General features: G+C 42.5%; 1 protein-coding gene across 2 annotated transcripts; it reads right to left on the reverse strand.

Moving 5' to 3' along the window:
* Window positions 1-12,997: 12,997 nt before the first annotated feature.
* IL20 (interleukin 20) lies at window positions 12,998-15,711 on the reverse strand. 2 transcript variants are annotated; one of them, XM_077899731.1, is made up of 5 exons: window positions 15,553-15,711; window positions 15,192-15,257; window positions 14,924-15,076; window positions 14,246-14,320; window positions 12,998-13,255 (listed from the first exon to the last, which is right to left on the reverse strand). In XM_077899731.1, the coding sequence occupies exons 1-5, from the start codon at window positions 15,709-15,711 to the stop codon at window positions 13,178-13,180; spliced, it is 531 nt and encodes a 176-aa protein (XP_077755857.1). In that variant the 3' UTR covers window positions 12,998-13,177. The 2 variants fall into 2 exon arrangements, with proteins under 2 accessions (XP_077755857.1, XP_077755858.1); XM_077899732.1 differs by lacking the exon at window positions 14,246-14,320.
* Between the last annotated feature and the right edge of the window lie 8,040 nt (window positions 15,712-23,751).

Below are 23,751 nucleotides of genomic sequence, written 5' to 3' on the forward strand. Positions count from 1 at the left end.
TGCTTTTGTGTGATTCTTAATTGATTATTTATGGGTAAAATCTATGTAGTGGCATGCTGTTCGGCCACTAATAATTTCTATTTGAATTCTTAAAAAAGATTATAGCCTTTTAGAATTAAAAAGCAGGTTACAGAATGATATATGCAGTATGATCCCGTTTTTATGCCAAAAAGAATGGGCGTATATGTTGAAAATGATGAAGAACTACACATGCCAAGATGTTAACCAAATTATCTCTGCGTGGTAAGAGAAGGGGTGTTTCCCTCCTCTATAGCCTTTCTTCATTTTCCAACCTTCTATATGTTGAATATAAGCACAAGTTTCTTTAAAAGTTATTTTTAATTTGGGGGACCTGGGTGGCTAAGTTGGGTAAGTGTCTGGTTCTTGGTTTCAGCTCAGGTCGTGATCTTGCCACCATGGGATCAAGCCCCACATCAGGCTCTGTGCTTCACATGGAGTCTGCTTCGACTTCTCTCTCCCTGTCCCTCCCACTCACTCTCTCACTCTCTCTCCATCTCTCTCACACATACATAAATAAAATCTTTCTTAAAAGTTATTTTTAATTTAAGTAAACCGTTGGTTTCACCACTGCTCACTGAAGATGACCGAGATTCCCTGACCTGGAAAGGTGCAGACCTTGTCCATTCATTTTCCCAGCTTTCTTTCTTCCCACACCTCCGCACAACGTGCTCCCAGCCCAGCTGAGCCGCTCCTCTCCACCTCCTGCCTCTACCAATCTGTTCACAATCTGGGGTGTCCTTACCACCTGCCAAACGCTAACCACCCCCTATCGCCTTGACATAGAAGGATGGTCACGGTATATTTTTGATTGTCAAAAGAAGGTTGCACATATGTGCGCAGGTATATAGCCATATATATGTATATATCCATATAGGTGTGCACAACACACGCACACACACACACACTGTGAAGGGGTAAGATTACAGGCTGAGTGGAGTTTTATTTTTATCTTTAAACTATTTGGTGTAATTGGCATAACTGATAAATCCCTATTACTTTTGCATTTAAAATTTTACCTGCTCTTCGAGTTCTCTTCCTTCAAACCATTTCTGAAAGCTGCAAAGAATTTCTATCTCCCCTGAGCACTGCAGCAATTTGAACCTTTTTTTTTGTGGAACGGAATCCCCTTCCCTCCTGCCCGCCCCCCCGCCCCCGCCTCCTGGATTAAGATCTCGGGAGGGCAAAGGGATAGATATTGTCTCTTTATCTTTCCTTTACGCTGTTCAGCATAGAAAAATAGGTTATTGACTAAATAAGTAGTAAGATACTCACTAGGAAAGTGTTCAGAATGATTGGAAAGCTGCATTTTGCTGGGTTAATCTCAGCACACGAATTAAGATTTTCAATCTCTGAAGGTGCTCTACACCCACTTTAAAGTATGGCAGACACTGAAGTTCCTCCTCACATTTACAGCTTCCCTCGTCCCACGCCGTGGGAAAATCACACTTCCCCGCCCCAGTGGAGTTAGATGGGCCATGTGACTATTTTGAAGTGGAAGAGACATGTCGTTTCGGGTGGAAGAATGAAAAGCCAGTGCGTACTTCTCCATGCTCTCACGTCCTGCTTGTGTTAAGATAGTGTTACAGGATAGAAGTGTCTCCTTCAGCCTGGGCCCCTGAGCATCCATGAAGGACAGAGCCTCTTGCCGACATGTCTTGTGTGAAATAAATGAGAAATCACTTTTGTTGCATTAAGCCACCGAGAGAGATGAAGATATTGCTTATTTTTGCAGCACAACGTGGCCTAACCTGGCTAATGTTAGAGGGGAGAAGAATGTAAATATTTTTAAAGACCCTTTCAACTCTCAGAAAATGAATTTAGAGCCTGATTTAGGGAAAAATCGTTAGTCTTAGATGCTACTTAGACAGCTCGTTATAAGTCAGAGATTCTCAAAAACCATTCTTTGATGGAAAGCACAGCTTTCTCCTGAAGCACAATGCAAGCAAGGCACTCAGCAGGTTCTGGCATGATGCTCACCACTTTGGGATCCAGCAACTGGCTGCTCATTTAGGAGTCACACCATGGGACAGCAGCTCCAGAATGCAAGATGGATGGAAGAACCCTGACAGTCTCCCTGCAAGAGAGAGCCTCGTGCTCCTGGCAGGAGTGATGGAGAGGACCCTTCTACTGGGAAGCACCAGTAAAAAGTTTTGGATAAGCCAACACACACACAGACACATGCTTCTACCCACATACTTACTACTTGGTTTTTAAAACTGGCAAAGAAAGGCAGGTCTGAGCTTGCCCCAGAATATGAGAAATTAGAGATTGTGGCCTTGAAAAGCCTTGCATACGGTGCTTGAAGTGCAAAATGACTTGGGTTCTTAAACCCAAATTTTTTTTCTAAGATTTTATTCATTCATTCATGAGAGACATAGAGAGAGAGGCAGAAACATAGGCAGAGGGAGAAGCAAGCTGCGAGGAGCCCGATGTGGGAGCCCGATGTGGGACTCGATCCCAGGACCCCCATTGAGCCACTCAGGAGCCCCATAAATCCCAAATGTTTTGCATGTGGTTCCTTATTTCCAGCCTTTCCCCACAGATAAATGGTCAAATCCAGGGAATCATCAGAGTCAAAGGACGGGTGAAGAGTGGTTACTGCTTCCAGCAACAGTGGGTGGGGCTCATTGTCCATTCTGTCTTCAACTTCCGAAAAATATCCTCTTAGAAAATGTATTACTCATGAAAATGAGGAGAGGGTATTTCCCTCCGTGGACTATTTCCTGCCTGGAAAAGTCATCATGACTTTTCCCAAGCCAGAGAGTCCTAGAAGAAAGGAGATGTGATGGATCTAATTGCTTGATCCTGGTTGAACGAATTCCTTTTTCTCCCACACTAAAATAACAGTAAAAATAACCTGGGATAGCATAACCTAAATGCTCATGTTTCATTAGCCTGTGATTAAAAATCAGAAATTAAATATCTCAAAGTTCTGTGGTCCCATGGACTCATGTAAACATAGCAGGCTGTTATAGAGTTCTACTCTGCAGAGTGTTTTGAGAATTCCCAAAGGAGTGTGTCTCAGAGCCCCGTCCATGCACCAGTCTGGACCAGCAGGGCTGGCCGAGCCCGCTATTGTAAGCTCCAGCTGCTGCCTCAGTGATGGTGAGAATGGGATTCTCCTCACCAGCTTCTCAGCACCAGTTTGTTCCAGCCAAAAAATGTCACAGGGTCTCATCCCCCCCCCCTCCACACACACATAGGGTGTTGAGCCCAAAGTGTTACAGAGTTCAGTAAGACAACTTTCCCAATTGATATTGCAAGTCCTTCTTGGCCACCTAACCAGGACACCTGCCGGGATGATTGGTTCGGGGACAACTTCTGGTAGCATGGGACTGGAATTCATCACTTCTTTGTGCTGGGGGTTGGGGGGTAGGTCTCAGCTCTAGTCCAATAAGCCAGCCTATTGTGTTGTGCCTTATGAAGAACTTCCACAATTTGATATTTACGAAAACCCTGTGGGACAGAGCAAATATTTATCCACTTTATGGATTAGAAAGCCAAGACCAAGAGAAGTTTAGTGATCTGCCTAAGCTCATAGGGCTAGAAAATGGAGCTATCTAAACTTGACCCCAGGATTCTGACTCCAAGCACTAGCTGTGTGGCCTTGGATAAATAAATCTCTTAGTTCTGGGGTGCCTGGGTGGCTCAATCAGTTAAGCTTCTGCCTTTGGCTCAGGTCATGGGCCCAGGGAGCTGGGATTGAGCCCCATGTCAGGCTCCCTGCTCAGTGGGGAGCTTGCTTCTCCCCTACCTCTGCCACTCCCCTGCTTGTGCGCCCGCTCTCTCTTTCTCTCTGTCAAATAAATAAATAAATAAATAAATAAATAAATAAAATCTTTTAAAAAAAGTTCTTAGTTCCTCTGTTCTTCAGTTTCCTCCTCTACGAAGGGAGACTAACAACGCACCTCTAAGTATTTGTGAAGGTTAAATGAGAAAGTACATGCAAAACACATAGAAGAGAGAGCCCGACACATTAGTAAGCACAGGAAAGAGTTAGCTGCTGTTAAACTATTACTAATATTATTTTTATATATTGCCATGACACACTTAATGCCTTTTATTAATAAAAAGTTGCTTGAGACAGCTACAAATAGCTTGTCACCCTTTATCTATATTCTCTTTCATTTAGGAAGAATAAAAATAGGGCTTATCATAGTACCTCCTATAGAAATGGGAGAATAGACTGTGGCTAATCCCAGTGTCTATCATCTGCTCAGGATGTCTGCAGAGTTACTTGAAAATGATAATGGTTCAGCCCCAAGAGAAGTCATATGAGAATATTATATAAAAACCTCAAGACCAGAACTTGTGGAGTGGGCTCTTTTTTTGATTAACATTTATAATGAAAGCAAATGGGAACTAAGTCATTTCCTGATAAGCCAGATCATCTTGTCCTAGAATCATGATGCCTTAAATAACTATTCGTACTTTCTGCTAAAGTTTGTTGATCTGAAGATGTTTTTATTTCATGTTTATTTTTAAAACAAGAGCTTTATTGAGATGTAATTCACATACCATAAAATTCACCCTTTAAAAGTGGTCTCGGGTAGGGCGCCTGGGTGGCTCAGTCAGTTAAGTGTCTGCTTTCTGCTCGGGTCATGATCCCGGGGGTCCTGGGATTGAGCCTGCATTGGGCTCCCTGCTCAGTGGGGGGGCTGCTTCTCCCTCTCCCTCTGCCCCTCCCCCTGCTCATGCACGCTCTTTCTCTCTAATAAATAAATAAAATCTGAAAAAAAATTCTATAAAAATGGTCTTGGATATATTCCCAGAGTTGTGCAACCAGCACTGTTATCTAATTCCAGAACATTTTCATTACCCTAAAAAGCAAACCTCCTACCCATTCTCAGTCACTCCCCATTCCCCGGCCAGTAGTCCCTGGAAACCACTGGTTTATTTTCTTTCCCCGTGAGTTTGCCTATTCCCAACATTTCCAGGCATTGTATTTGAAAAATTATCATTTCAAGCCTAGAATATCATTTTCCTATGAGGTGAATTTATATTTGCTTCTGAAAGGAGAGCAGGGGATTAGTTATCTCAGATTACTTTAATTACTTTAATTGCTCAGATGACTTTGATAGACTGAGATGATTCAAAGCTGATTTTTCTGTCTCTGTTAGGGCCAGTCTATGGAATACCATGATTCCTAGGGGCAGCCCTTTGGGATCTCAACCCCAAGCTTGCCAGGGAGTTAGTAGGGCTCCTCTTCAGCAGGCCCCGAGTGCCTACTGTTGTGGTCTTGATCCTGTAAATTTCTGTTAAATTCTACACATCTTCTCAGCCTCCCAATCTTTCCTTAACCTTTCTCAATTTAGATGATTCCCTGAGGGAAAAGCCATCCCCAGTGGCGGGCCCAGCACCGACTGGATTTCCGTCTCCCACGTCTTGGCTCTAATTCTGTCTACCTTGTTATCTCTCCAAGACCTTCAGTTTTTGTTCCCATATTTCCTGATTTTTCCAATTTTTTCTTGGATTCTTCTCAGTGAGAAGTTTCATCTAGAAGCCAACAGCTATTTCCTCCTTCATGCAGAACAGATGAAAAGCAAGATACTTCCACATATTCGCCACCCCCTGACAGCTTCGGGAAAGTCTCTGGGCTCTGCCATTGGGAGGAGAGACACCCCCACCGTGCAGAGTCTGTGAGGGTTCAATGAGATAACGTAGACCAAGTGCTCAGTGAGTTTGTAATAATCGTTTCCCAATTTGTTCCAGCCTGCATAAAGTGCAGAGCCAATTTTTAATCCTTCTAGCAATTTATGATTCACACTCTTATGATACATCCTTAGCTTAGGAAAAATCTTAGCTCACCTTCATTGCATTGTCTGCCTTCCACATGTTTCATCCATTTTCCTTAAATCTTGGGTGGCATGTATCTTTATAAGCCGCTCTAAATCACTTTAGTAGAAGGAGGAACAAAAGTAAGTAAATAAGAGAAGTTAAATAAGGGCATTTTAACTGCTATATGCTCTACATGCAGAAGGAAATAATGATATCAGCGCGAGATTGAACCAGTTGCCTGGGGTAGCAGGATTTTGAAGTCCTTTGTCTTCTCATGCCACTTGCTGACATCCTTGCTCATCCTTCAAGGTCTAACTCAAGAATCTCTCTTTCGAAGAGCCTTCTCTGGTCTCTCTACACAAGTTTCTTTCTTTAACCATATTGGGTCATATATTGCTGGACAGTGACTTACCTTACCAACCTCGCTCTTCTTATACACCTGTAACCTCCACAGCGCCTACAAAGAGAAACTGCCTCACGTTGAATTATTTTGTAACAGCTTTACTGATATGCAGGAAACTGCATATATTTAAAATGTACAATTTGGTAAGTTGTGGCATATGCACACTTCTGTAAAACCATCACCACCACCAAGATAACAAACATATCCACCACATTAACCATTCACTTATTGGTGGACATTTAGGTTGTTTCAAAATTTTATTTAAAAGAGAGCTGCTACAAGCATTCATGTACAAGTCTTTATAGGGGTACATGATTTTTATGCTTTTCTTTTTCTTTTTTTTTTTTTTTCTCTTGGGTAAATACACAGAGGTGGAATGGCTAGGTCATATGGCAAATATTTGCACACATTTTTACAAACTGCTGAACTGTTTTCAAAGTGGTTTTATCATTTTACAACCCCAGCAGCAGCATATACAATTGCTTCATTTCCTCCACATCCTCGCCAACACCTGGTGTGGCCAATCTTTATACTTTTAGCTGTTCTAGTTTGTATGATGTGGTATCTCATTGTGGTTTTAATTTGCATTTACTTAATGTCAAATGACGTTGAGCGTCTTTGTTTTGTTTTGTTTACCTTCTTTGGTGTCTGCTCAAATTTTTTGCTTATTTTTTTAATAGATTGTATCTTTGGATCTATGGTCCGTTTTGAGTTAGTTTTTATATACCGAGTAAGGTAAGGGATCCAAGTTCATTTTTTTCCATACAATATCCAATTATTCTAGCATCATTTCCTAAAAGGACTATTCTATCTCCACTGAGCTACCTCTATAACTTTGCTGAAAAATTCATTGCCCACAAATATGTGGGTCTTTTCTAGACCTTCTTTTCTGTTCCATCAATCTATTTTTACACCAACACCAAACTGTCTTAATTGCCATTGCTTTAGATAAATCTTGAAATTAGATTATATACCCTCCAATTTTGTTCTTCTCTTTCAGAAAGCTATATTTGGTCTATTGTATTTTAGTAGGAATTTTAATGTGAATCTATCGATTTCTACCTTTAAAAAAAGGCTGCTGAAAATTTCATAGTGATTACATTAAATTCATAGATAATATTGGGAGAATTGACATCTTAATAATTTTGAGACTTCCAATACTTGAGTATATCTTCCCATTACTTAGATCATCTTTTATTTCTCCCAGCAATGGTTTGTAGCTTTTAATGCAGAAATCTTTTTTTAAAGATATATTTATTTATTCATTTATTTATTTGAGGGAGAGAGCAAGTACAAGGGAGGAGGGGGAGAGGGAGAGAATCTTCAAGCAGACTCCCCACTGAGCACAGAGCCTGATCCAGTTCTCCATCTCATGACCCTGAGATCATGACCTGAATCGAAACCAAGAGTCAGACACTTAACCAATTGAGCCACCCAGGTGCCACAGTGAAGAAAAGTGAAGAAATCTTTTACATTTTTAGCCTGATTTATCCCCAAGCATTTCAAAATCTTTTATGCTTTTTTTTTTTAATTTTTATTTATTTATGATAGGCACACAGAGAGAGAGAGGAGAGAGGCAGAGACACAGGCAGAGGGAGAAGCAGGCTCCACGCACCGGGAGCCTGACGTGGGATTCGATCCCGGGTCTCCAGGATCGCGCCCTGGGCCAAAGGCAGGCGCTAAACCGCTGCGCCACCCAGGGATCCCGTCTTTTATGCTTTTGTCAAGAGTGTGTATGTATGTAAATGTGTGCATCATATACACACATCTATATTATTTATGTATATCATTTGCTTATATTATTATTATTTGTATTGCAATAATATATATATATATTATTACAAGTTCCAATTGTGTGTTACTGGTATATAGAAACACTACTGATCTTATTTTCTGCTACCAAATAAAACTTTCTTTTTAGTTCTAGGAGCTTTCTATAGATTCAATCAGATATTGAACTCAGACAAGCACATCATCTATGCATAAAGACAATTTTACTTCATTTCTATGGATGACTTATTTCTTCTTGAATTGAGCTAAGGTTTAATAACGTTCGAATTACATGGACCTGAGTTTTAATGCCAACTCTGCCATAACTCACTGCGTAACCTTTGACAAATTGCTTTCCCTCTCTGAACCCCAGTCACCCTTAAAATGATCTATGTTCTCTTCACTTCTAACATTCAGTGAAACAAAGGATGCTTTCTGAAAGGTATTAGCATTCTAGTTGTAATCCACGGCTTCCTGCCTCCAGGCCTCTGAGTCCTACCTTCTTCCCGTTAAGCAATTGACTCATCCTGCTCAGTACAGTTGAGTTGAACTGGAGAGTGTCACCTCTTCTCCTCCCAACCTTCCAGTGAAATATGGGAGTGGTTGTATTCAGTCATCCTTTTACCATTTGCCCTGCTGCCTCCTATCGGCAAGGGAGCAGGGGGGGTTATCTGTGTTCTGGCAAAAGCCAAAGCATTTAACTCAGGGGAAAAAAAAAATCAAGTTGAGAGTCATATATATAGAAAAAGTAATTTCATTTGGTATTTTTAAAAATATTGCCATTACACACATTCTATCTTTTTGCTTTTGAATAAAGTCTTTAAAATGTAATGTTACACTGAGATAGAGTAGGCTAAAAAGCTGAAAAGACACAGTCCTGTCCTTCAGAGAACTTGAGTCCAGCAGGACAATGGTCCATTCCTTCACCATCTTTTTGAGAGAGGGATATAGGCAGACAAAATCACATTGGACTATGCTGGTGAAAGCCTGGACCCTTAAAATTAAGGATTTTGGGCAACCCCAAATGATGATGAGAATGAGAGATATAGTGGACATTTGTATTCTTTTGAGTTACTCTCCATCCAGATCTCATTTCTAGGCTTGGGAGCTAGCTTTCATTCTGAGAAGGAGCCCACCTCCCACCAGAGAGAAGGCTTGTCCAACCTTCCTGGCATCTAGCACCCTCTAGGCCTGCCAATCAGATGCGCTTACCCCAAATTCTGAATCCAAACCTGGTGATGTGGGAACCATGCAAACTCCTTCTGGCAACAGAAGTCAGCAGCAGCTACATCTGATCCCCCAAGTTAGTTGTAGCACATCTGGTTTCTAGAATTCAGAATTACCTGTTTCTACACTTTCATTTTACAAATATAGTGTGGAATAAACTAAGACCAACCAAATGAGAACAAGCAAAGGCTATTTAATCAGAGCTTGTTACCGTAAAGAAGTCAGCTACTGTCACTTGTGTTCTGGCACAGATTTAAGGCCTCGAAGGAGTGCAAAAGTTTTATAGTGGACCACAGGGAAGTCTTTGGGTTTGCCTTGATTGGCATGGGGAAGCTGTCAGTGGGCTCACTAGAAGCAGGGCATCCTGTGCGATTGGTTAGGAGGGCATATTTGGCTTTTCTGGTTCATGCTAAGTTGAAAATTGGAACAAAATATAGGGAATCAGTCAGTTATCAATCAAATCCTGGACACGAAGGGGCCAATTGCTACAGGGGTTACTGTTTGGCTTCCTGGCTCGTTGCTGCATAGCAGTCTGACTTCATACAAATCCAACTTATAGATAGCAGACTGGCTTCCTGGGCTGGGCACTGTGGGCAATGAGCTGGTTTACGGGGCTGCAGATTGTAGATCAGAATTCTATTTTTATATATGGTCTAGCCACTGACCATATTCAATCTCTCAGCAGAAACTGAGACCCAAAAGGACAGAGTAACCAGAACTGATAGGTCAACATGAGGTTGGGCACATTTATCTTGTGACCTCCAAAGGCACTTACGCTCTGCTTGTTGAGGAGACAAGGTTTAGACCATGGGAAAATGATGTCATTTCCCATGATGCTCAACAATGATGCTCAACATAGATGTCATAGAGAGTAGTTGCACCAAGAAATTAGAGTTAGCACTACAGCTTGGAAGGAAGGCTCATCACCTTCTTCTCAAGGCAGAACCTCCCCTATAGCCAGAGCTTCTGTTGATCAAGGACTGTCTATATCCTGGACGTTCTGTCCAGCTGGTGAGGTAAAGTGGTTGGATGCATGGTTCTCCAGTCTGCCTACTGTGTTCATATTTTACCTCAATTATTGTAAGCTGCGTGAACTTAAACAAGATGCTTCACCTTTCTGCTCTTCAGCTTCATCATATGTAAAATGGGGAATAATCAACTATCTCATCATGCTTTTATGCAAATTAAATGAGTGGGTACTTATAACACACTTAGAGCAATAGCTAATATATAATAAGTGCTTGTTCAAGTTAGCTATGACAATCTTGTTTAGTGTTTACATCAACCCAGTGTAGTAAGTAGTATAACCTGCATTTTGCAGATGAAGAAGCTAAGGATAGTTACGTCACTTGCCCAAGATAGTGATTGTCAAAGTCAGGATTTTTATTCATGTCTCAATGAAGTCATCACACATTTTTCCTTCCTGCCGTATCTCTGAACACAAGATTCCATTGTTGGAAAAGCAAAAGGCAGAGTAGAAAACGTATAGGGCTGTGGTATCAGGGTGCCCACCTTCAACTCTTGCTTCTGCCCCCTTACACAAATTACTTGCCATCTCTGAACACTTTGTCCCTTGCAAATTGGTAATAATACTACTTATTACAGGGTTGTCTTGAGGATTGAATAATATAATATATGTGAAGTTCTCAATACAGTGCCTGACACATGATGAGTACTTAATACATGACAATAATCATTTTAATAATTGGAGTTGGAAGTGACAATCATAAACCATTCTTTAGAGTCTGTCCCTTACCAGCCCCACCTTTATGAAGTTTTTCCTTTGCCCATAACCTGACTTGACCTCTCCACTGCTGAATTCCCTGTTGTTGGTACAATGATATGACAGGTCAAGCAATGACTTGGAGGAAGAGATGGGTCCTGCTGGGGAGAGGAATCAATAGGCAAAGAGGTAACAAGTCATTGCTAACACAGTAACGTGTAGTCCCAAAAGGCCCAGGCTTCTCATGGCTCAGATTTCCAGAAGAGTCAGAAATGTTTCCCAGGAAACAAATGGATGAATTTTATCCTTAGCTGTGGGATCAACCTGTAACACACCCTTCTGGAATACTCATACCCTTCAAAGATAAAACCAGCCTCCTCATTGCTATCCAATGTCTTTTGGAGGTAGTTGTTCCAATTTTAACACTGAGTTCATTAAGATTGGCTCCTCAACTATTCCCTGAGAGTTGAAGCTAAGTTGTTTTTCAGACTGGTCAGAGAAAACCATGAGACGTGTAGCTGGAAAATATGATAGAAGATAGATGGTAAATATTTGATAGTAAATGAGTGATAATTATGTGGAATATGAAAGCAGAATATGTCTTATTTTCAAAGGAGAATAAAAAACCATGTCTTCCATCAACCTGAAAGGTAGGCATTATCCTGTCTTCCAGAGGAAGAACCCAAATTTCAAAAAGGTTAAGTTTTACATCCAAAATCACTCAGGTAATGAGGGTTGAGTCATGATTTGGATCCAAGAAAAAAGATCTGGGAAAAATATACCTAAATATTTAAGAGTGGATAATAAGTGATCTAAATTTTCTTCTTTATATTCCTTTGTGTTTTTCAAATTTTCTCTTTTGGGTAATTGTTACTTGTATAATGAAAAAAGAAATTAATAAAGTCATTTAAACTTCATCAAGGCCCAAACTGAGGACTGAGAACAGAAACCAGAGGCAGTGGGGGGAGCCAGCTTTGGGAGCCAGGGCATCAGCATTAGTCTGCTGTTCACGAAGTTGGGAAAACTAAACTGCTAAGTCGGGGGGTTTGGGTCAGAGTGCAGTGGGGAGGAAGGAGGCAAAGAGCCCATGCCAGAAGAGCTCAGGGAAGCTCAACATGAAACGGGCCTGAAGAGAGAACACCGGCTTAATAGACGGTCACAAAGACTCGATCCAGAAACAACCTAGACCCTGGAGCTGGCCAGAATAGAAAGTAGAAAAGCCCAACGTAGGCAAGGCCCAGAAACTACACTTTGCATCTGCGTATTTTTAACCTTTATAATAGAGCTTTCTGTCTGTTGTAATTCATGTTGCAATCAAGTGTCTGATTACAAAAGTGAGAAAGAACAAGAGGTCAAAAAGGACAGTGCTCAAAGCCAACAAGGATAAAGCAGGGATGACTGAAGCTCTTCACTTGGTCACAGTCCCTTTATGTGGACAAAGGGGCAGAGTCGTGGGGTCAGAGATGTGGGTCAACTAAGACACAGAATTGGGAATGCGTTCAGTAAGAGAGAAAAGAGGTTCCCATTGGCATCGTTCTTCCCCAGAGAAGCCAGAAGTCCCTAGGTAATGAGATTCAAGGTCTCCCCACCATTGTTTTTGTTCCTGAAGCATTTTCAAACTCCAAGAAGATATAATGCAAAGAAAATTTTATTTGTAGAAATACATTTTGACCATACAGACTCCATAATAGCACAGGGTTGGGCAGTTGAGTGGGGGTGGTCAGTAATTATAAAATAAGTCTCCAATTTCACATCAGAACTTTTTCCAGAACCCACACTTAATCGCCATTAGTTGTCTTTTAAATATCTCATAGAATCTTGGCAGTCGGTAAACAAGTCCTTAATCTAATAAAATAAATAACAACCCTAGCCACCCCTCTGGAATTTAGAGGGTTTGTTTACGAAAACCTGTAGTCAGGTTATAAATACAATCCTTGAAATTTTTTTATAAGTCTTATCTTCACATACAAAAAATAAATAAGTTAAATAGAAAAAAATAAATAAATATATTAACCAATAAATACACCCAATAGTAGAAAAGATATTATTAAAATCTTATAAAACTATTGGCTAAATTAAGGGTGGGAACACATGAGGATAGCCACAATAAGGAAGCAAATAATAAATAAATAAATAACACATGCGGTGACCCAGCACTAAATTATATAGCAGTGAGTTGGTAGTTTGCGATCCTGCTTCCAAGGACTGGAACTCTTGGCCAGCACTACTGCCAGTAGGGTCATCATTCTCTTCCCCTATTCCATCTCCTCCATCCATTGCAGGAGAATGTCCAGCTCTCCCAAAGCTTTCACCACTGCTGCTTGAGGTGTAAGCTGAAAGACACATGCTTCTGTGGTGAGCCTCTCATAAAAAGACAACATATGCTCCTAGGTTCATCCTCTCCTTTCATTGGTAGGTCTGCAGGGGATTGTAAGCACAATATTCTTTTCAAGATGGAGAGCCCAAAAGCAGTTATGGAATCTCAAGATCCCCAAGAGTCAGGGAGCTCATGGAGTCCATTACATAGAAAAAAGTGAAGCCTGGGGGGAGAATTCATACTACAACTCAAGCCTTTTGAATCACAGAGATAGAGTAATTAGGCTGTTGTTGTTGTTGTTAAAGGTGTGTGTGTGTGAGCGTGTGTGTGTGTGTGTAGGGGTTACTACTGTGCAACTTTAATTGAACAAATATTTATTGTGTTAAGCATTGGGCTGCCTAGGGATTCAGAGATGAGAGGCACAATCCCTACCTACCTCCCTCAGTCTAGTGAGGGAGACAGAAGCAGACAACTAAAATGTAGTGTGGTGGACAGAGGATGGAGTCCCCATGGGATGACAGGAGAGGCACCTCGCTTTGAGAGATGCAGTGATGCCAAGGATGAGTCTTAAAGGATGAATAGGGATTAGTCAGTGAGCAGAGGACTCCAGGCCTTCCTGGCAGATGTGCTGAGGCACTGAAATGAGAAACAGCATGGCACAGACATGTGTGAGACTGTGACTGAGTGCTTTTGAGGGCATGTGTAAGTAGGTGAATTTTGAAAAACAATTGCCTCTTGTTTGTACAGCTGGAAGATCCAGATGTCTCAAGTGCCTTGATGGAATTAGGGCCATTCCCTCTTGAACCCCAGAGTGTGTTCCAGGGACAGCAACACTTCTGGAGACTGGATGCATGTCCTCTGGGTTAAAGGAGAGGGGTGGTCCACATGACCTCAGAGGGCTATTGGGGACTACAGGGTTTCTACCAGTATGAATATCCATCCCACCCATCTGTGATCTCAGTTCTAAAAAACGCACCCATCCCAACCAAGGCCCAAATTCCTATACCTCTTCGAAGTGACTCAGAATCTGGCTGTATTTCTCCGTTGCTTCCTCTCCACAAGAGCATGTCATATGTGCATGCTGAAAGGAATGCCACAGAATAATAGATTTTTTATTAAAGATTCTGATTTTCTGCCCTTGCCACTGTCATAAAGTAAGGAGAACTCTTTCATCTGCATTCTTGTACATACTCCATTCCTATAGAAAGTCTTTTCAGACCTCATCATTTTAGATTATAAAACTAATGATCAACCAGATGAGGAGGCCAGCTTCGTAGGCTCAAATATGGGGCTCTTTGTTGGATCCCCAGGTCTTATTCAGACCTTATCTTGATATCGAGTCCAATGGCTTACTGCGAAGCTACCTGGACACAGGATACACTAATATGTGGTAGGATCCTTCACCTACAGAAAAGTGTAATTTCATGCATAATAGATAATTATCATAAACACCAAATAACATTTTGTAGTTATTTAGATTTTTTTTTTTTTTTTTTGCATGGAGCGTATACCCAAAACTCAGTAAAACTGAATTCTTATTAGCTAGTCACGCACTACAAGACAGATTATGAGAACTTTTGGACTCAGCTTTTTTATCCATTAAATGGAGGCAAGAAAGAGCTTGGTTGCTAAGTCACTGAAGTTATGGATGAAGCAGCAATGGATGCTTTTACCCTTTACTCACACAGAGCCGGAGGTCCTTCTTGATGGTAAGAAAAGAGTTGGCAAGACTGCTGGTCTTCCGGAGGATATGGTGGTCAGGAGTCTGATAGTTTTTGAATACCCTGTCCAGGTAGAGTCTCAGTACGTGGCGAAGGAGGCAGCACTGATCTGCAGGCTGCAAAGAAGACTAGTATGTTAGTGGGGGGAAGGTGTCCCGGGACAAGACCCAGGGTGATGGAGATGCCTCCAAACAGTATTTCCTCCCAGAACTTTTGGGACCAAACACATACCTTTGTGTCTTGCAAAGACTCAGTCTTCCTCAAGATTCTGATATCAATGACTTCATCTTTGGCTTGCTAAATGGAAGAAGGCAAGGCAACAAAGGACAGGTCAGTGATTGCTGCCAGGTCTTAGACATCAAGACCTCTCCTCTTTTCCCTGCCACATGGCCCAATGGACAGTATCCCTTTCCAAAACACTCTTAAATTATGAACTACAACTACTTCTTGGGGACACATCCTCCCCGATCAGGAGTCCCCAGCCTATCTCTTTTTGTGATCACACTGCCGGGCTGCCAGAGGACTGAGAAAGACAAGGAGAGAAGGAGAGAGACAGCCACAGGGGCAGGGAGGGGTTGCCTCCCTCACTCACCACACTGTCCCGTATCTCAGAAAATCCATTTCGCATTTCCTGAAGGTTTGTGGTGATCACACAGCTTCCCAAATGGAGTGTCTTCAGCCCAGCAGAAGGTGTCCAGAAGAGATAAAATGCAGCAGAGAGAAGGCAGATGGGAAGACCAGAGGCTTTCATCTTGTGCCAGAATCTGAAGACCAAAGGAGCTAGGAATTCAAAGGAAAAGTAATGACTTACTGATTTTCTCAACATCGTGTCTTAAGAAGCCAATCCAGTCACCAGGGACATGCCTTCCGCAGGTGTCCCCTGGTGAAACTTCATAGCTCTGTCTGGCTTTGGACAGTCTGGCCCATTCATCTAACTTACTAAGAAAAGCTGCTGAGTCTCCTGCGAGAAAAGACGGGTGTTTGTTCAGGGTCTGAGTGTGAGTTGGTGCTACAGGTCCTGACTCCTTTATTCTGTCCCCAACCCAGCTCCATCGTCATTGCCCAGCAGGTAAGCCCTGGAGCAGCAGGCACTTGCTGTGAGTAGACAGAGGATTACATTTCAGGGAAAATGTTAAAACTTGTTTTGGCGAATTGACGTATACAGTCTTCCCTTCCAGAATGCCAGTGTAGCTCGCTCTTCTGGTCCCCTTAGGCCTGCAGGGGAACTGCAGGAAAACAAAATCTCACAGGAGCTGCTGATGAGCCACCAAAAACACTTGGATAAAATTGTCTGTGGATTTTATGGCTACCCCCAGGGCAGAAGAGCTTAGCTGTTTGGTATTTGTCTGGAATTGGGTTGGTTATTTGGGGATAATAGATTTATTTCAGTCCCAAAGGCAAATAGAAAATCAATGATTTCATAATAATTCTCCTGCCAGGGAAAGTCAAGATCTGATGGGCAGTTAGCCCAGTTACACCTAACACTTCTCCCTCCTGAGGTGTCTGAGCTCCACAGCACCCTCTACAGGGAGACTATGGTCAGACATCTGAGAAGAATGACCAGGGTGCTCTCTCCTGGCTCTGCCCAGGCTCCCCCAAAGAGGAGAAGAAAGGCAGGAAGGGAACTCATTTCTTCTCGAGATAGGCTGCTCCAAATGGTGAAAAGTAACAAGGCAGGAAACAACAAATGCTGGAGATGATGTGGAGAAAGGGGAGTCCTCTTGCACTGTTGGGGGGAATGGGAACTGGTGCAGCCACTCTGGAGAACTGTGTGGAGGTTCCTCAGAGAGTTAAAAATAGATCAGCAGTTGCCCTGCTGGGGATTTACCCCAAAGATACAGATGCAGTGAAAAGCCGAGACACCTGCACCCCAATGTTCACAGCAGCAAAGTCCACAATAGTCAAACTGTGGGAGAAGCCTCAGTGCCCATCAACAGACGACTGGATCAAGAAGCTGTGGTCTATATATACAATGGGATATTCCTCAGCCATAAGAAAGGACAAAAACCCACTATTTGCTTCAACATGGATGGAACTGGAGGGTATTACGCTGAGTGAAGTTAGTCAATCGGAGAAGGACAATCATTATATGGTTTCACTCATAAGTGGAATATAAGAAATAGTGAAAGGGATTATAGGGGAAAGGAGAGAAAGTGAGTGGGAAAAATTAGAGAGAGCAACAAAACATGAGAGACTCCTAACTCTGGGAAACGAACAAGGAATAGTGGAAGGGGAAGTGGGCAGGGGCATAGAGTAAGTGGGTGATGGGCACTGAGGGGGCACCTGATGGGATGAGCACTGGGTGTTATACTATATGTCGGCAAATCAGACTCCAATTAAAAAAAAAAATATATATATATATATATATATATATATATATATATATATATATATATATAAAGAGATAGGCTGCTCCAGAGGAGGGCATTTTATAGTGTCTGCTGAGTTTTAAAATAAATTATAATGGGCTGGGCTGGGCTGGGATTAGGGTGAGGGAAGGGAAGCACTCATCCCAAGCACAAAATTGATGGGGGCACCCGAAGTCGCAAAAATCAAGATAAATAATATTTTAATGCAACATCAGAATTAATTTTTAAAAAATACATAATGAACAACATATCAGCATTGTAAATAAAGATGGAATCTGACAGGGCCATGCTGAGGCATACTGGCTATATGTTCCCATTGAAGTAGGTTGTCCCAGTTTGCTCAGGACTGGGGAGGGTCCTGGGACACAAGATTTTCTGTTCTAAAGCTGGAGAAGTCACAGGTAAACCTGAATGCTTTAGTCACCCTACATCTACGTGACCCTGGACAGGTAAATGCGCCTCTTTGAGTTTTGTTTCTTTAGCCCCCAAAATGGTGCTAATAACATTACCCCAGAAACTTGGTTTTAAATTTAAAGAAAATGATGCGTGATTTATACATCTAAAATATACTGAGTGACCAATTCATTTTTAAGAGAATGATGTTAGTTGCCCTGAGTGTAGGGGATGTATAGTAAATATAGTTTAAATCCAAAATTCGATTAGCATTTTTTTGAGCACCATCTTAAATATTGTGCTAGGTACTGGTGTGAGAAGATAAACATGACAATTCTCCACCTTAGGACATTTTGTTCTTCTGAAAAGTGCTCTGTTAGATGTAGCCCTGAACACACCTGGGTAAGTGATTGGGAGAACTAGCCCGATACCCAGAACTGTGTGAATAGTGTTGAGAAAGGGAGTTCTCTTACCGAGTTCAGGAAAGGCTGCTGCTTCTGGTCTCCTGCTGCTTCTGGTCTCAAATCAGAAGCTTCCAGTGGTTTATATATGTCACATAAAGGAAGTGAGCTCCTGCAGGTGAGTTCTGAAACTCCCCTGGAATTTCTCTGGTGGCATTGCACTTCCTCCCATCCTCAGGCAGACTAATTGCAGGCTGTGTTACCTCAACACCTTCCTCCTAAAGAAGGCTTCTTAGGAGACTCCTGGTTAGAGTTTTTAGGTAATGATGGTGCCTCTTTCTTCCCTGCTCCCTTCCAGAAGGAAAATGGTAATCAAAGCAGGAAAGATTACTGAATTACAGAAGAGAATTCTAAGAGGTGCTTTTGTCCCTTCCTTTTAACTTTTGTTTTTTAAGATTTTATTTTTAAGTAATCTGGACACCCATTGTGGTGCTGGAACTCACAGCCCCGAGATTAAGAGTTGAACGAACTACCAACTGAGCCTGCCAGGCTCCCCACCCCCTCCTTTAAATCCAGTTCTCCTTAATCAGGTTTCTCCCCAGCCCAGATACTGGGCTAGCTCCTTCTGTTTCTTCTTTGCATTTGTTATTTCCATAATTTCTCTCCAACAATGACCACCCTTCATTCCCTTCACTCATTATTAAAGAATGGACCCCAATTCTTTATTTTTGAACTATTTAGGGTCACATCAATCCAGCCCTTCTCTGACTTCTACTTGCAGATTTTTCTTTGGCAGGTGAAAGAGTCTAATGTTGCCATCTGTTTCATAAACCTTAGCCTTTTCTCCCTAATGACACTGAAAGATTTTCTCAGACAGGGATTAATCCATCAAGCAGAACAACGCTTCCAGGTAAGATTAAATCAAAGCACCTAGGATTAACTATACACGATGATTTGAAAACTATCAAGTTGGTAGAGATTATAAGATACCCTTATTCAGCTCGTTTCTTAATAACTAAGACTCTGGGGTCCTATATTTGAGCCATGGTTTATAGGATGACTTTCCCCATTATTTCATTTTTCTGGATTTCAGTTACATATCTGTAAAATAAGAGCAATAGAATAGGTAATGTATAAGATCTTTTCCAATTATTCTTCTCTTTTTTAAAATTTTATTCATGAGAGACACAGAGAGAGAGGCAGAGACACAGACACAGAGGGAGAAGCAGGCTCCATGCAGGAAGCCCGATGCGGGACTCGATCCTGGGACTCGATCCTGGGACTCGATCCTGAGACTCGATCCTGAGACTCGATCCTGAGACTCCAGGATCATACCCTGGGGCCGAAGGCAAGTGCTAAACCTGCTGACCCACCCAGGGATCCCTTCTAATTCTGATATTCAATTTCACTATGATTCTTTGCTGTTCTACCTTTTGGGTCAGAACATTCTTTTTAATGTCTTTTAATGTCTTCCTAAAGTTCCTTGAAAATGAAGGCTATAACTTTTCATTGTAACGCTTGAAAAGTGTTGAAAATATGTGTGAATATCTAATCTAAATACCTCTTGAGCTCATGCTTGTTTTTCATCATTGTTGCTAAGTAAATCATCTCCCATGATCATCCACAACCTTGATTAAAATAATGAGAAACATGGTTTGACACGAATACTTGAAGTCAAAACCTTCAGAAAATATAAGCTGTTCTCATGGTAATCATTTCCTTTCCTTTAAGCAAGAAGAACCCAATTGTTTTATTTGAAGTTACCTGTATAATCAACTTAACTTATTCATGTGCAATTCTGATTCTACTTTAATAATTGAGTCTCTCCTTTCCCTACATTGAAGTACTTTTTTCTCTTAAAATTCACCGAATAGGTCCCATTCCACTCTGTACACCAATTTGACTCTCCTCCTCTATAAAACTGTCTCTGCCTCACCCTAACCTCTCTCTCTCTCTCTCTCTCTCTCCACCCCCATTCCCCAGGAAAAATTGGTCCCTTTCACCTATGGGCCTTCACTCTGTCTTGCATATACTTCTTTTGTACTTATCACAGTTAACTGCAGGGTTTTTGTTGTTGTTGTTGTTCCATATCTAGATCTCTCACTAGCCTGACAGCTCTATGTTCATCTTTGAGGTCCCGACACTCAATGGCTCCTGGTAGATGCTCAGTTAATACCTGATAACTATTGAATGAACATACTGATTTAAAATCATGTCTTCTTCGTGTTATATCCCAAAGCCACAGGATCTCAGGCTTGGCTGAACCTAAAAATACAGACATACAAAGCAATCCATCATTACCAGACGGCCTGAAATCAAGAGAGAGACAGGAGGACAGGGAGATAAGGGTAAAAGATAAGCTGGTTTGAGGTCAGAAGTAATAGTGGTCACGTTAAGGAGTTTGGATTTAGCCGACAGCAAGGAGTTACGAAGGCTTCCAGCAAGGAGCAACATGATTGGATAAGCAAACTAGAAAATCCACTTGAAGCAGTAAAGATAGGGAAGAGTGGGGTCCAACAAAGGGCTTTCAGGACAGAAAGGACTAGGGTAGCGAAGCTCGCAGTGTAGTTGAGGACTAGCAAATGGCCTAGCTGACTGAAGCTGGATTTTGTGTAGAGGGGCAATAGGAGATCTGGTTGGAAATACGGCTTTATCATCAAGGACATCATGCCAAGGAACGTGAACTTGGACTGGGAATCTAAAAAGATACTTTCTAGCTCTAGCTTTACCTGTAGCCCGCTGTGTGGTCTTGGGGAAATCACTTCCTTTCTCTGGATCTCCATTTCCTCATCTGTACATTATGGGGAAATTAATTAAGTGATCTAAGTCCTTTTCATTTCTGCCTTTTGTTTCAGTGATTCTTTGTCCTCGCCGCCGCCAGCCACCACCTCCACACACACCCCTAGTGCCGCCACTGAAGCAATAAGGAGCAGTGAAAGGTCTTAGAGAGGGGGAAGAGGTGTGGAAGTAGCTGTACTAACCATGAGATCCTCAAGGGCAGCAGCGTGCTTGGTATATTTTAGTGATCAAATAACATGCTTGGCAGATGATGCAGCTGTGGTGAAGAAGTGGGGGGTACATTTCATGAGCCCGTCAAGATAACTCTAGGAAATAGGGTTTTAAGTCAGCATATAGTCGGTGCCAGTGTAATTATAAAGGTGAGCTGGGCAGAGAAGAGAAAAGAAGAACCCCTCCTTATGAAATAAATTCAGCTTCCTAACCAAGGCATTTTTGGGCAGGAAATAATTTTCTAGAAACCAAGAGTAAAACCCAGCCACTCCTTTTTTCCCAAGGCAAGTCCTGCGTTTGCAGCTCAGGGTTTTTCCTATCTACAACAACGTCACAGTTGCTAGTACGTGGGCTTCCTGCCCAGTTGCATCACCTTGGAGGGAAACACTTGGATGTTCAGGTTCTGCTGAAGGAAGAGCCTTGCTTCCCTGGGTAGGCAGGTAGACACCATTCTCACTCCCAGGCCTGCAGTGTGGGAGCTTTGCCCAGCCTGCGGCCTCTGGTACCTCCCCTGGGCCCCCCCCCACCCCGCGGGGTGGGGATGGGCGGAGCAGCAGACACCATCTGAAGCGTACATTTTCAGTTCCCTGTCCTCAGAGCCTACAAAATGGATGACGTCATTTCCTCTTCCTGCGTTTTTCCATCATGCTCTGTTTAATCAACTTGACTTGCTGCCACCCTTTCTCTTGAGATTTCCTCTGACATAGCTGGGTCCCCAGAGTTGGCCAACACCTCCGAGCCTCTACCTGCAAAGTGGGAACCCCTGGGAAACCCCACCCTGGACATAAAATCTGGGAACAAAAATCCAGACATGGCCTTGTATTAAGTTTCCTCATCTAGAGGAATAGGGATGAACTTAATTCTTTGCCTTTTAATTCCACAAACAAGCATGGAGACTTCCATGTGTGGGCATGAGCTGGATGGTCCTAGGGCACCCAAGGGAAAAGATTGGTCTCTTGAGACCTCTATGTGGGACTCTGAGCCTTGTAGAGGAACGGAGCCTTTACTGTGGGAGATCTTAACCTGGGAGAAGGTAGATGGGAAAAAAACACATCTTTTCTTTCCCTTAACCTCTGAGCAAAATTTAGCATTTTCTTTGATTATGGGGGTATGAAATGAATACAAAACACAATAGTATTAGCAGTATCTGTGACTTTGTCACTGAAAAAAATCATAAATATTTTTGCATAACATTACTGTTGTTTCAGACACTTCAAAATATCATTTATACTCATCACTACTTGGCAATGTCAATAGCTTGCAGGCCTGCCTGCTGCTGAGAGTCTTGTTAATGTATGAATAAAGAAGCACATTTATTATATATTACCTATGATCATTCTATATTTTGATAGTTGTATTTTAATACAATTGATTTCTTTTGTAAACCTATGTATTCTATGCATTTAGAAACATGATTCTGAGTAGGGTCCATAGGCTTTGCTATATACCAAATAGGTCCAGAGCACAAGATCCCTGGCTCTAATGGCAGCTGCAAAGACCCACAATTATGACACAAAGTGGGAGAAGAAGCAGGTTATTTATGGAGGTGATGGGAGAGATTGTTTGTTATCAGCATATTTCTAGAAAATTCAGAGTCTGCGCTCAGCAGAGGCACCCAGGGTTGGGGGTGGGCATGGAGATTACTTCTTTTTTTTTAAGCTTTTATTTATTTATTCATGAGAAACACAGAGGCAGAGACACAGACAGAGGGAGAAGCAGGCTCCATGCAGGGAGCACGACGTGGGACTCGATCCCGGATCTCCAGGATCATGCCCTGGAGCCAAAGGTGGCGCTAAACCACTGAGCCACCTGGGCTGCCCTGGAGATTACTTCTTATCTGAGTTGGTTTCTTAGACAGAGTCTGGTTTGAGAAAGGCTTTGAAGAACTAATGACTTTATGAGGTTTGGGGATGGAGAGCCTATGGCAGGAGCAGAAGGACCCTTGCTCCTTCCAGTGCTGTGGCTAGAACAAAGTTTCTGAAGTAGAGGGCACTCCTAGAAGTATGTGAGGGAGGGCTCCCCTCTGGGTGTTGGGTGGGGAAGGGGTGGCAGGTATTGAAGAAGGTTGAAAAGGGCCAATGCCATGAACGGTGAACATCAGTTTGAGGCCGTGGCACTCTGAAACCTTCCATTTCTAAGAACCAATGACCAGTGTCCTTTGGTGACGCTTGGGTCAACATTGCGCACGTCGCAGGAGCTCAGCCGACTTGCTTACTGATTCATTTCCCCAACTAGATTCAAAGCCCTTTTTCAGGCACTGGTTGCTCACAGAGACTAAGATCTCTGACATCCAGCAACTGTCCCATCGGACGTGGTTTCTGGCTCCCCGGGCATAAACCCAGTGCCTCGGCGCAGTCCTCCGGGGTTAACCGCCAGTGGCCGTGGTCTGCTCTCTGCCTCAGTTACACTGTACTTTTGGTGGGCTAGGTGTGGACGTGTTAGAGAGAAGACTGAGAAGGTGAGGAAAAGGTGAAGTCAGGAGTTCTTGGGTTCTTTCTTCCTGCTCACAGGGCTCCCGGCCCAAAACACCTGAGAACTCCCTGCCCCAGAGGGAAGGTGCTGCTGTTGGCCTTGTCAGAGCAGAGGACGTGCCGTAGCCTGCAGTCGGGACCATGCTGC

This window comes from Canis aureus, chromosome 6 (genome assembly GCF_053574225.1).
Source record: "Canis aureus isolate CA01 chromosome 6, VMU_Caureus_v.1.0, whole genome shotgun sequence".
Classification (NCBI taxonomy): domain Eukaryota; kingdom Metazoa; phylum Chordata; class Mammalia; order Carnivora; family Canidae; genus Canis; species Canis aureus.